Source organism: Melospiza georgiana, chromosome 5 (assembly GCF_028018845.1).
Source record: "Melospiza georgiana isolate bMelGeo1 chromosome 5, bMelGeo1.pri, whole genome shotgun sequence".
Classification (NCBI taxonomy): domain Eukaryota; kingdom Metazoa; phylum Chordata; class Aves; order Passeriformes; family Passerellidae; genus Melospiza; species Melospiza georgiana.
Genome location: NC_080434.1, coordinates 9142396 through 9154758, shown reverse-complemented (window position 1 = coordinate 9154758; position 12363 = coordinate 9142396). Strand labels below are relative to the sequence as shown.

The 12363-nt window shown below is 45.1% G+C and overlaps 1 protein-coding gene across 1 annotated transcript; it reads right to left on the bottom strand.

The window, feature by feature from the left end:
- Window positions 1–661: 661 nt before the first annotated feature.
- Window positions 662–9398, bottom strand: LOC131083614 (histone PARylation factor 1). The gene is made up of 8 exons (XM_058024464.1): window positions 9324–9398; window positions 8142–8301; window positions 6039–6225; window positions 5465–5563; window positions 4280–4430; window positions 3480–3567; window positions 2717–2889; window positions 662–978 (listed from the first exon to the last, which is right to left on the bottom strand). The coding sequence occupies exons 1-8, from the start codon at window positions 9378–9380 to the stop codon at window positions 847–849; spliced, it is 1047 nt and encodes a 348-aa protein (XP_057880447.1). The 5' UTR covers window positions 9381–9398; the 3' UTR covers window positions 662–846.
- Between the last annotated feature and the right edge of the window lie 2965 nt (window positions 9399–12363).

Genomic DNA, 12363 nt, shown 5'->3' with positions numbered 1-12363 from the left:
GCTGCAGTAAGGGAATGCTTTACCTGAGGAGTAGGACACAACTGCAGAAACGGAGAGGGGCAGAACCATGCCCTGGAGCAGGGACGTGGGGATCGGTTCACATATGGCACGGGGGGTGCTGATCGAGCCCCAGCAGCCCCACCGTGCCCTGGCTCACTGGCGCGGTGCTCTGAGCAGCCCTGGAGCAGCAGCCCCGGCCCGGGCCTGGCTCCCGGGGCCTGCAGGGCCGGGCCAGGCGGGGGTGCCGGTCCCACAGCCCCGGCCCGGGCCTGGCTCCCGGGGCCTGCAGGGCAGGGCCAGGCGGGGGTGCCGGTCCCACAGCCCCGGCCCGGGCCTGGCTCCCGGGGCCTGCAGGGCAGGGCCAGGCGGGGGTGCCGGTCCCACAGCCCCGGCCCGGGCCTGGCTCCCGGGGCCTGCAGGGCAGGGCCAGGCGGGGGTGCCGGTCCCACAGCCCCGGCCCGGGCCTGGCTCCCGGGGCCTGCAGGGCAGGGCCAGGCGGGGGTGCCGGTCCCACAGCCCCGGCCCGGGCCTGGCTCCCGGGGCCTGCAGGGCAGGGCCAGGCGGGGGTGCCGGTCCCACAGCCCCGGCCCGGGCCTGGCTCCCGGGGCCTGCAGGGCAGGGCCAGGCGGGGGTGCCGGTCCCACAGCCCCGCCCGCGGGCAGCTCCTCAGCCCCACTCCCGTCCCGGGCCCGCCGTGCAGCCAGCAGCGGGAAGCAGCGCGTTCCTTAGAAAACCTTTACTGAGCGAGGGAACACCGCCACCGAGTACAAAAAGCCCCACAGACACACGGACAAGCCCGGCCCCGGGCGCACAGGGCCGCCCCCAGCTGCAGCCCCCGCGCACGGCTCAGGGCTCCAGCTGATCCAGGTCCTCCTCCCGCCGGCTGCCCAGGTGCTGCTCGATGATTTCGGCAAAGAGGCTCCTCTTCAGCAGGGTGTAAGCCAGGGGCAGCAGCTGGCCCACCGTCTTGTGGAAGTACTGCAGGGGAGAAGCAAAAACAAGAGCCATCCTCGGCCTCAGTGGCTTGGTTAATTCTGGGAGCAGCCCCAGCTCCTGGCTCTGCCCCATTCACACCACACCGCGCCCTTCAACCCCTCCCAAAATGCCTGAGCACATCCTCATGCTTCACCCGGGACAGCCACAGCAAGGGCAGGCGGGGTGCCTGAGCTGCCGCAGAGAGAGAGAAATGATGATCCCACTCACTACAGCATCCCAAACTGGAGCCTGCAGGTGAAGTCCCCTAGCCTGTCACAGTCCCATGTCTCATCCACCCCACAGTTTGAGGATTACACTGGTACTTACAGTAACCATTTAAGAACTTCAAATGTATAAACATCAGAGCATATTTAGCATTTGCAATCGTTATTGTACATGTAAGTCCATTGTATCTCTCAAACAAAGGGGACGATTCAAGTTCTTTTCTATGTCTTGGGCTGCAGATAAAGTGTCAGTGTTTCTCTGGCTCTGTAAGCAAATGGCCAGGAAGGCTCCAGTCAGAACTGGAAAACTGCTCCAAGTAGGAGCTCCAAGAAAGGCAGGGACTTAACTGAGCAAAACTTATGTGTGAAGCCACTGATTCTTCCATTTACTAAACTAGAAGCTGAAGGTTTCCAATTCTAGAAACCAGTTGCAAAGTTACAGGTGTTCCAAGCTGCAGCACAAAACAGACAAGACACATTACAGTACTGTGAACACAATTTTTCACTGCAGGACTTTGTCAGTGGTTAGTGTCATGTGCTGAGAAGTACAAAGCTTGGAAGATGAGTATTTGCCTCCACCTACTCAGAAAAATGGGAAGAGCAGTTTCCTTCACTGCCCTTCCTGGTGTAAAAAGGATATAAGCAGCTGAAGCAGCCTAGTCTGAAAGAAGGGCTCTAAATGAGCAGGATTTTGAAGAAAAATACCACACATTTTCAGATGCTGTACAGAACTTAAGAGAGCAGGGCATTAAGTCTAAGAAACACATTACTAATTTAACAGTGTATGGCAAGAGCAGTCAGTTTTCATACATTTCAATGGCTAGGTTTTTAACCAGTAATCAGCACAGCTCTTCTGGGCCTACATTTAGTACTGAAAAACTTAAACCTTCCCATGATACTGTGGAGCACCACTTAGCCAATAATAGTTTTGCTAGGAGCAGCTGTTTTGCAGGGGTTGCTATGATGATCCATTCATCTTAGGTAGATGTTGAAACTTCATGTGTTATTTTCTAGCCATTGACTAATTACAGCCATGACCCTTTTCATCAGCAGGCCAGTAGCTAATACAGGACAGAAATCATTAAGCACAATTTTTATGTGAATAAGTGCTATTAATTCAATGCCCTCACTGACAATGTTCCCTGTTAGCAGAGAACTGGGGAGGAGACTCTCTGTGCCCTGTGCAGTACAGCCAGGCAGCTCACCTGTTCACATTCTTCCAGCTGGGGTTACTACAGCATCAGGCTGTTCCCTGATCAGGCTGAATATGGGTGCCTATACAAGTGGCTGGGGACAGGGGACTCCAGCTGTTCAGTGTACTTCACACTCTGCTTCTGGACTGCAGGATTGGGCCTTCACACACAATTTTAAATTCAACATGGAATGATGTTGTGTGACTTTTTAACAGTCTTCATGAATTAAGAATATTCTCATAGACCTCTAGTTTCCTAGGGATAATTAATCTATAGCAGAACAACTTCTAGCCCATGCATAAAATTATGCATTAATTTACTCACATGTGATCCATAGCAAAACAGGTCCATGCCCAGCTCATACCCCATTCCATAATCACATTCATCATTAGCAAACTGAACAAAGGTCAGCATTTCCTGAATGGGTGCAAAGGCCTTCACTCTCTCCTCATCAGTTGGAGCATCAACAATGGCCTTGCAAATTTTTTTAAGATTAGCTGCAAAAAACCAAAAGCAGATATTTAGATGTTTAAGTAAATAAATTTAATATTGCACAGAAGTATTCTGTGGCAAAACTATACCCATGTGCCACACTTAGACATAAGGTAAGTGGGCACACCCTGAACTGCTGGTGAAGCTTCCCCCTTTCCTTGGAAGCTCATTCTTGCCCCATGCCATCCCTCTCAGTTCCTCACAAAGGGAGACAAGCACTTGTGTGATGAAATTTCATCAAGGAACTGATTCTGCTTAAAATGACACTGGAAGAAGGTGGTGGATAAGAGAAAAGCCCACACATCCCTGAATGTAGATCAGCTTTCTGATCTACTTCCAGCATGGCTTTGACAACACAAAAGAAAAGATCATCTAAACTACTACTTAGGGTATTTTCACAGATTTAGCATTTTTCATTGAGTCTCATCTGGTTCCTTTAATGACAATATTTTGAGGTCAAGTGTGATGGTTAGGACTTCTACATTTTACTCCTATCAGTCAAATTTTTTAAGTAGAAAACATGAATGCAGTTGGTTTTTTACTGAGGGTTGTTTACTTTAAAAAAGCAGAGGGACACAGTAAACAACATGTTTACCATTTGTTTCAGGAAGTTCTCTGTATCCAACATCATTTTTGTCTACAGGAACAACTAGGCCTGCTCCATGAAATGCTTTGGTCACCACCTGAATAGAGAGACAGAAAATGGAACATAGCATCATGAGACAGTACTGTGACCTGAAAACAACTCACCTCATTAAACACTAACATCTGACTGCTGGTGGTCACACCTAACATGGTGTCCTGGCTCCAGGACATCAACTTAGTTTCAAATTATATTGCAGCTAATTTCAAGTACTGAAGTTTGAAATAACTGGAAATGCCATTTCAGTGAAAATCTGAATTCTACGAACCCTTGTAGTCACTTGTGTTGCACTGTACTGCATTTGCTTAGTCCCCTACCGTAATTATTTTTAACAGATATCAAAAAATCTCTGTTATTATCATCTATATCATCCTTAATGGTCCTGTTTTTAACAGATCCAACCCAACTATTTAGAACAATCTTCCATTTAAAGCAGTTTTCTCCATGGCCTCTATTTGTTCCAGTTTTTCGACTACTGTGCTTACTGAGTTGTTTTTGGTGGTGGTTTGTTCTTGTTTCATTTTCAATTGAATGCCAAGCTATGATTAAAGTGTTTTTATTAAATCCTATTACTTGGAACACATTTGTAGTAATCCTCCCTCTTTTGAAGCTTTATAGAGAGCTGATTACCTTGGGAAATTCCTAATGTAGCATCCTTACTGACTAGAAGGATGGAAAAACACAAACAGGAAGTAAACAAAAAAAAAATTTAACAGAACTTAGTTCTCTCCAGTAGATGAGGAAAGTCATACTTTCTTATCTCTCTGTTTCATCTTCAGGGTTTTTTGTTCCAGGGAATAACCCAGTTCTTTTGCTGTTCTTGTTAGCTTTTCATCTATGTCTCTCAAAACAGCATTTTTCTTTTTATCAGCCACTTCCTTAAGTTTTTTTGACAAAAATAATCTGAAAATAGATGAAACATATCAAGAAAACAAAAAAAAAAAATTAATAGCCTTTTAAACGTTAAACCTCTAGATCTTAACAAGAAAGATTAGCAGTCCTGTGTTTAATCACACAGAGACTTGAAAATGCAAGCCTCTTAAGAAGAGGCAAGAAAATAGTTTGGCATATCCAGTACTTGGGCTTTTCTCATCTGTACCTGCATTACAATCTAGCTTATGCAATCTGCAGGTGCTCAAGGTTCTCCAGCCTCAGTAACTGTTCATCTTTCTATCTTAAGAATTCAGTTTGCTCTTTCTGTGCTATATACACCATTTGTCATCCAAGTCATGCACATAAATACATATTCATGAGCTTCCCCATGGTACTTTCAAAACACATGTCCTCGTTTAACTCTGCAGTGCACAAGGGCTCTTTTGCAGAAGCATTCTTCAGTCTGCTTTCACTGACTGACACGTGCCTGTTCTTAGAGAGCTCTCATTTTTAACCAGCAGGGATGAGGTCAGCTGTTTACCTTCCTGACACAGGAACATGTGAAGTTCCTTGAATCAGACTGAACTACAGATCCACATCAGGGTTATCCTGCCACAGGGCAGAAATAGTACTTCTTGTAGATATTGATTATATACAAAAATAATGTATTTTTATGTAGACAAGAACAAGAGACAGATGCTATTATCTACTACAATACTCAGATTTCCTTCACCATTATTTGAGATGCCCTTTCTCTACTTACAAAACAATTTTAACACAGCCTCTAAATTGCAAAAAAATATCCACTGGATGTCTCAGCCAATATATTTAAGGAATGATGTAATTAACACTGATTTATTTTAGTTTTGAAAGGAAAATATTGTTAAAAAGCCTACAAAGGCTTTAGAGAGAATCTTAAAACTTGCTAACAGGGGCAGAAAATAAGTGAGGGTTTCTTAAGAAAGCCATATAATAAGTTAGCTTGGTTATTCCACATCCCACCTCCCAATTAACAATTTCTCTCTATTCTGCTCTTTGTAAATAAAAGTAAATATGAACCTTACTTGACTGCAGCAAAGACATTATCACCAACTTGTGAAATCACACAACCCTTCTTTGCTTCATTTGCACCAACCCACACTGGCAGCTCATCTGGCACATCCCTATTGATGAAAAAGCACACACAAAATAGTCAAGCTGTGTCCATTTCTCCTATTTCAAAGTAAAACTAAATTTGCCTCCTCACTATGCTGCCATCTCCTTCAGAACCCCACCATGAAATGCCCTTAGATCTAAAGCTCTAAAATCTTACAGCAAGCCTTGAAAAGAGCTTGCATCCACACATTTCCTTTTGGTAACTTGATTTTCTTCTCAGCATCATGGCAAAAGCTAAAGATTAGTGAGTGAAGGTGCTTTGGATGGCTGGGGGAGATAGATTAATAAATATTTAAATCTAGTCTTCAACTCCAGTTGCTGCAAACTTTTTTATTAAAAAGATGAAGTCACATGTTAATGTCTTATTACAAAAAAAAAAAAAAAGACTCTTGCTTGATAGCACACAAGTTATGTTTCATGGAAAAAGAGAACAAAAGCTATGCATAGTTGTGGTGGAACAAGGGCACACAGGAAATAAAATACCTGAAATATCCCATGTGGTACTGTGTTCTGCTATCCCCAACAAGTATAGTCTGAAATTCTGGGGGATCATAGAAGAATCTCCAATGAAGATTGAAGTTCACATCTGTTGATTTTGCTTTTTTGTGTTTTCCAGCAAGAATATCATACGGTCCAACCAGCTTAAGTCCAACACTTGACACAAGTGCATCTGAAAAGCAAACCATGAATCAGGTGCACGTCTAGACAGGGAAGTTCTGGTGTTGCTCAGGTACTGAAAGTTCCCATAATTCAGTCAAACACTATTCACTAGACAAGGAAAACTAAGAATTTTTTTGTCCAGATAGTTTCTGTTCAAGAGTTACTACAATTCTAATAAAAATTAGCCATCCAGCCACAGTCCAACATCAGGATGCAGATTGGTCATGAGTGTCTCCCTCAGGGCTCTAAACTGGAACCAGTATTGTTTAATAGTCACCTTGATCAATTATACAAGACTGGATCAGCAAACTTCAGCAACTTTGCAGGTGACCAAGCTGAGGGGTGCAGATGACACTCCTGAAGGATGGGATGCCATCCCAAGGGACAACCTCAAGAATTGGGCCCATGGGAATCTCTTCAGGTTTAACAAGACCAAGTGGCCTTGGAAGGTTCTGCACCTGGGTTGGGGCAACCCCTGGTATCAACACAGGCTGGGGATGAACAGATGGAGAGCTGCCCTGCCCAGAAGGGCTTTGGGGAGTTGGTGGCTGAGAGGCTGGACATGACCTGGCCATGGGCACCCCCAGCCCTGAGAGCCAAACATGGCCTGGGCTGCATCCAGAGCAGGGTGGGCAGCAGGGCCAGGGAGGGATTCTGCCCCTCTGCTCTGCTCAGACTCCACCTGCAGGGCTGCATCAGCTCCAGGGCTGTCAGCACACCAAGGTCAGGGACCAGCTGGAGTGGGTCCAGAACAGGGTCATGAAGAGAAGAGGCCTAGAGCACCTCTCCTATAGAGATGGGCTGAGAGGGCTTTGGTTGTTCATTCTGGAGGCCAAAAGGCTCCAGGGACTTGACTGCAGCCTTTCAGTACTTCAGGTATTGAAGGTAAGGACAAACATTTTAGCAGGGCCTGTAGCAAGAGAACAAGGGATAATGGTTCTTAACTAAAACAGGGTAGATTCAGGCTAAATACAAAAAAAAAAAAAAAAAGGCATTATGATGCAGGTGGTGAAACACTGGAACAGGTTACCCAGAGACAGAGTGGATGACCTAAAAACATGTAAGGCTGGGTGGGACCCAGCTCTGAGCACCTGGCTCTGCTGAAGATGTCCCTGCTCAGTGCAGGGAGTTTGACTAGATCACCTTTAAAGGTCCCTTCCAACCCAAACCATTCTGACTGTGAAAGACACTGTCATTTCTAAAGCACAGAGGGATGCCACATTCTGTTATGTAATAAACTTGAGAGGCTGAAATCCACTTTAGTAATGCTTACACTGAGTAAAAGTCTTTTCAACCTCTCATCCCACCAGCAAGGAGGCTGTGGCTGTACAAGAAGCTGAGACAGGATGCACCTGGGACAGCTGATCCCAAGTGACCAAAGGGATGTTCCACAGCATATGGCATCACGCTCAGCATGACAGAGACCTGCTTTCTTGGAGATGGCTGAACACCTGCCTGCACATGGGAGGTGGTGAATTAATTCCTTGTTTTGCTTTGCTTGTGGCTTTTGCTTGCCCTAATAAACTGTCTTCAGCTCAACCCACATGTTTTCTCACCTTCACCCTTTCAATTCTCTCTCACCAAGGGGGAGTGAGCAAGTGCCTGTGTGGTGCTTAGTTGTTGACTGGGATTAAACCATGATACATGAGCAAACTTGAGTTCCATACTAAACATTTTAAATGCACCCGTGAGAAAGGAAGATTGAGACCACATTTAGTCCCTTTGCATGGCACAACTTCAGTAGTTACATTTTAGAAAGCTTGAAGTGTACATCTTGGTGATTATAGCCAGTGTTTTAGTTTACACTCATGCAGATATCCTCCATCTCAAGTGAGAAGCTGCAGCTTCACTGAAATGCATCTGACCAACTCCTGCTTGCCTGCTTCCAGGAGTGAAAGTTAGAAGAGGCAAAATTTAAAACCTCACCACTTGGTTTCTCAGGATCTAGCTCCTCACAAAACTTCCAAAACTGGTAGAAGTCCTCAGGCAGTCTAAGCTGATAGCATGTTTCTGCTTCTTGGCAAAGACTATCAGGAATATCTGCCTGGTTTGATCTTCTCTTCTTGACAGCTCCATTTTTTTCACTCTGTAGATTGAAAAAAAAAATCCAACCCAAAAGTTAATTTAGTTGCTTTCTCTCAGCTCTACCAAAGGAGTCTACAAAGCTTTTATACTAATGGAAGAACAAAGCTTAGATCCATTAGGACATGTTCATTAGTTAAAGCAGTATATATACAGCCTAGAACATCTGTTTTGGACAGAACCCATTAAAAGTGCAGTCTGACAAATGCACTAAACATGTCTACAGCAGCAAACTGCTACTCTGATATTAATGGGTCAATATAATCAACAGAAGCACTTCTGTTAGGTAATTAAACAAAGGACCAGGCAATCCTAAAGTTTAATCTAATTCTATATTGCTCTAAAATGACCATTTCCAATCACACTGTAGGCAGCATACAATATGTTTGTGTGTTTTAAAGACAGTTCAAAGTAGGAATACAATTTTGTCAAATTAAATAATACAGCTAAACTCCTCTGGTCTCTACTATTTTAACTACTGTGCTATGGAACATCACGACTACTGCAGTTTCCAGCGCAGCACTTTAGAAGCAGCTTAGAGGTGAAGTTGCTTTTTAAAATTATGTAACGTGAGCTGGAGCAGGCTAGGAAACGATCCACGGGCACACTCTACTGGGGCAGCAGCCTCAATCACCGCATTCCCACATAAGTCTCCACGAATTGGTAGGAATCGCTACCCCCATTTGAAAGAACATAAAATAAAACAAATATGTAAGAACAAGAAAGAAAGCCTGTTGCTAAAGAGAGCATCTGCGAAGCAGGGCCGCTGCCAGGCAAGCCGGGTCGCGGCGTGTGTCGCCGTTCGCGGCGCGGTCCCGCCGGGATGATGCGGCGGCCGGCGGGCCCGGCGCACCCCGAGCGCGGCGGTGCCGCGCCGAGGAGCGGCTGCCGCGCAGGAGAACGCGGGGCCCTGACTCTGTCCCCAAAGCCACCGAGCAAAACAGAACGCGGGCCAAGGAGACAGAGGGGGGCCGACAGACATCCCAAGGCACCCGCGCGGAGCGGGCCCGCGTCCCGCCGCCCCACCTGCTCTCCGGCCGCTCCCGCCGCGCCGCGCGGCCTCCGCTTCCCGCCACCTGCCATGCGCTCCCGCCGCCCGCATCCCGCGCGCCCCCGCGCCTGCGCAGCCCCGGCCCCGCGCGCCGGCCGCCAGGGAGCGTGAGGGGCTCTGAGGGGCGGGGGCCGCCGGCAGCCCCGGCTCTGGCACCGCCGCCACAGCGGCCAACGGGGGCAGGGACGGGGCGCGGCAAGGGGCGCAGTTCACCCCGGGTGGCGAATACGGCTGGTGCTGGAGACGCGTCGGGAGCTCACCGCCACGTTCCCTCAGCGGTAGATAGATCGCATAGATATGCCTTGGAGGCCGATTTTTTAAAATCCTGCTAACATATACGGGCAAATTCCTGTAATATGGGTTAGGGTGGTGTATTGGGATCACACAGAGGAAGAGACGACCTGAAATGTAATCATCTCTAAAGCATAAGAGAGAGGAAGCAATACAGGTTTTCAGTACAAATGAAAAAAAAAAAGGCCCAATCCCCTAATCTTCTGCTTTAGCAATTGACAGCTGCCAGGAATATGAAGACAGCATGACAGCTTGTGTTGAGTGAAAGAGCGGAGGCAGCCGTGTGTAACATGCCTCAAGTTTAGAGCAGCCCATAATCACATTATGCAACATCCGCTTACACCGCTCTGCACGGGAGAGGGCCCGGAACGCCAGCGGCACAGGAGGCGGCAGTGGGAAGCTGGTTATATATAAACCCTCACTTTTTTTGTTTCAGTAAGCGAGATCGCAGTGAGTTTATTTAAAGAAACATTAGGTAGTTAAGCTACAGGAATTGGTGAACTCACGGTGCCTACCAGAGAGAAAGATGAGTGTATGGCATAAATAAATACAATTAGATCTTTTTATCCTGCAGTCTGTTAAGGCTGTAAATATTTGCTTTGGTAAAGGTTGTTAGCTTAGGTCTAGGAATAAGCTGCAGTGCGTTTCAGCCTCCTGACAGCTGTATGACTCACACAAAAGCTCGATGTTGTTAAGTAAGGCTACAGCACTCACTTTTAAGAGTTACACACAAGTCACAGGAAACTTGATCCTGACTGATGGATAGTACTGCCTGTACATAAAACAGCGAGGTTTGCTATGAGGTAGATGAAGAACAAAGACTGCATCAAAGTCTCCTTTCTCACATGGAAAAATTACTGTTTAAAACAGCATACCTGTTGTTTGCTTAGCAGAATCCTGCATACACAAGGAAAGAATATTAAATTTCACATCCAAACTTTGTTTAATGATTTACATTTCATTGCCTGAGGTTAAGTAGAAACGAGGCACAAAAGCTTACGAAGAAACCACAAACCTAATTTTCTTTCTGAAAAGTGTCAAGAGTACTAGCCTGAGGTTTCTTTGGAAAATGCTTTATATAATTAAATTATGAGTCTCCCTCAATTTCTACTACACAAAGCCTTAACCATAGTGGAGGCTAGGGGAAACATCACCCAAAGGAAAAACAAGTAAATAAGGTCAGCATGAAAGCATTTACCTTTACTTTGAGTCAAGAAAACAGCAGCTTTTCAAAGTTTTCTACCTTTAAAGAGATTGACTTCTGCCTCTTACAATATTTTGCATTACAGCATTGAAACAGAAGTAAAGTAAGCATCAAATAAATTTGTAGTGGCCCCCATTTTAGATATGTCAATACCTCACAAGGCACACTTTTACTGGAAAGAATGCAAACTGACTAGAAAAATACTCCTACGCTGACTTAGTGCTAGTGCTGGGAATCTAAAGCCTAACTTGGAGTGATTTTACCACTGAACATACAGCTCATGAGCTTTATTGATCAATCAATTTTTTTTATTCTTTTCTCCACACAAGCTGTTACAGACTCCAAGAGCACCTCTCTTCTAAAACAACCCACAGTTTGGAAATAACCCAGGAAAGAAAAAAGTGCATAATCCAAGGAGGAGGATGCAAAATGCTCTCCATCTGAGAATCCTGGTCTCTTACACTTTCCAGGCAGGTACCCCAGCCACTGGATTATTGGTTAAGAGTTGCCAGTGTTTGGCCATACTTAAGCTAAAATGTAATTTTTAAAATACTTTTATATGTGTATGTATATAGTGTAACTCAATCTTTTATAAGTACCTTCCAAACAATATTGGAATGAGTACCTCAAAAGAAATAGGTAATGAAATGCCCAGTTACCTCATCCTGTCTTTTCAGGCTTGGAATATGAGGCAGGTAGCTCAGTTCCATTAAGATTGTCATGGTGGTTGTGTTTAGAAAAGTAACTTTGCATGGCTGGATAGATAAAAAGAGTATTTTTTAGTTTAGATGTATCTAATCCCAGGTGGCAGCTGATGAGATCTTTTCCAAACAGCAGTTTGGAGCCTAAGTATGTGCTTTAGATTGAATAAACCCTTTCAGTTTCTCTTCAGCTGAGTCTGCCCTCAGCAGTTCTTCTCTGAAACGTGGACATGGATTGTGAGGTGCCACTGTAGAGGCCCTTAGACAAGAAATGCTGAGATACTGAATGATCATTCTGTCCACCATAGTAACTTTTTCCTCTCTGTGAACAAGTGGTAGCTCCTTCTGTATGAGAAGTAAGAACAAATTATCTTACTCCTCTTATAGGAGGATACAAAGTCCTAGATTTGAAAAGAATATATAATTTGATACTGGTAGTCATATTTTCATTCATTCTGGTAACAACCTGTAAGGCTGTAACAAGGAAGACTTTTTACAAAGGTTAAATAGCTACAGCAGAATTCATAATACAGTATTTTAAAGCCTTCCCTTCAAGCTAGAAAACAGCCTCCTGTGCATGTGCCACCAGACTTCTGAATCATGATAAACTGAGATTATCTCAAGATAATTATCTGCAAATTAGCTTTATCAAGCTCTCCAGTCATCAGTATGATTAATCCCACTCTGAAGTGGGCCTAATGTCTTTTTATTTAGATTGTTTTTGTTTATTTATAACTACAGGAAGAGATTTTGTGAGAAGCTACAGAACTGAAGCATGCTTCCTTGAAACAAAGCTTTTCAGACCTGCTTTCTCAAAAA

Coding starts and splice junctions, on each gene's coding strand:
- LOC131083614 (XM_058024464.1), bottom strand. CDS start 9,380: ATGGCAGGTGGCGGGAAGCGGAGGCCGCGCGGCGCGGCGGGAGCGGCC. Junction 6,226..8,141: donor AGATCCTGAGAAACCAAGTG/GTGAGGTTTTAA, acceptor TTTGCTTTTCAG/ATGCACTTGTGTCAAGTGTT. Junction 3,568..4,279: donor TGAAACAGAGAGATAAGAAA/GTATGACTTTCC, acceptor CTCTCTATTCAG/GTGGTGACCAAAGCATTTCA.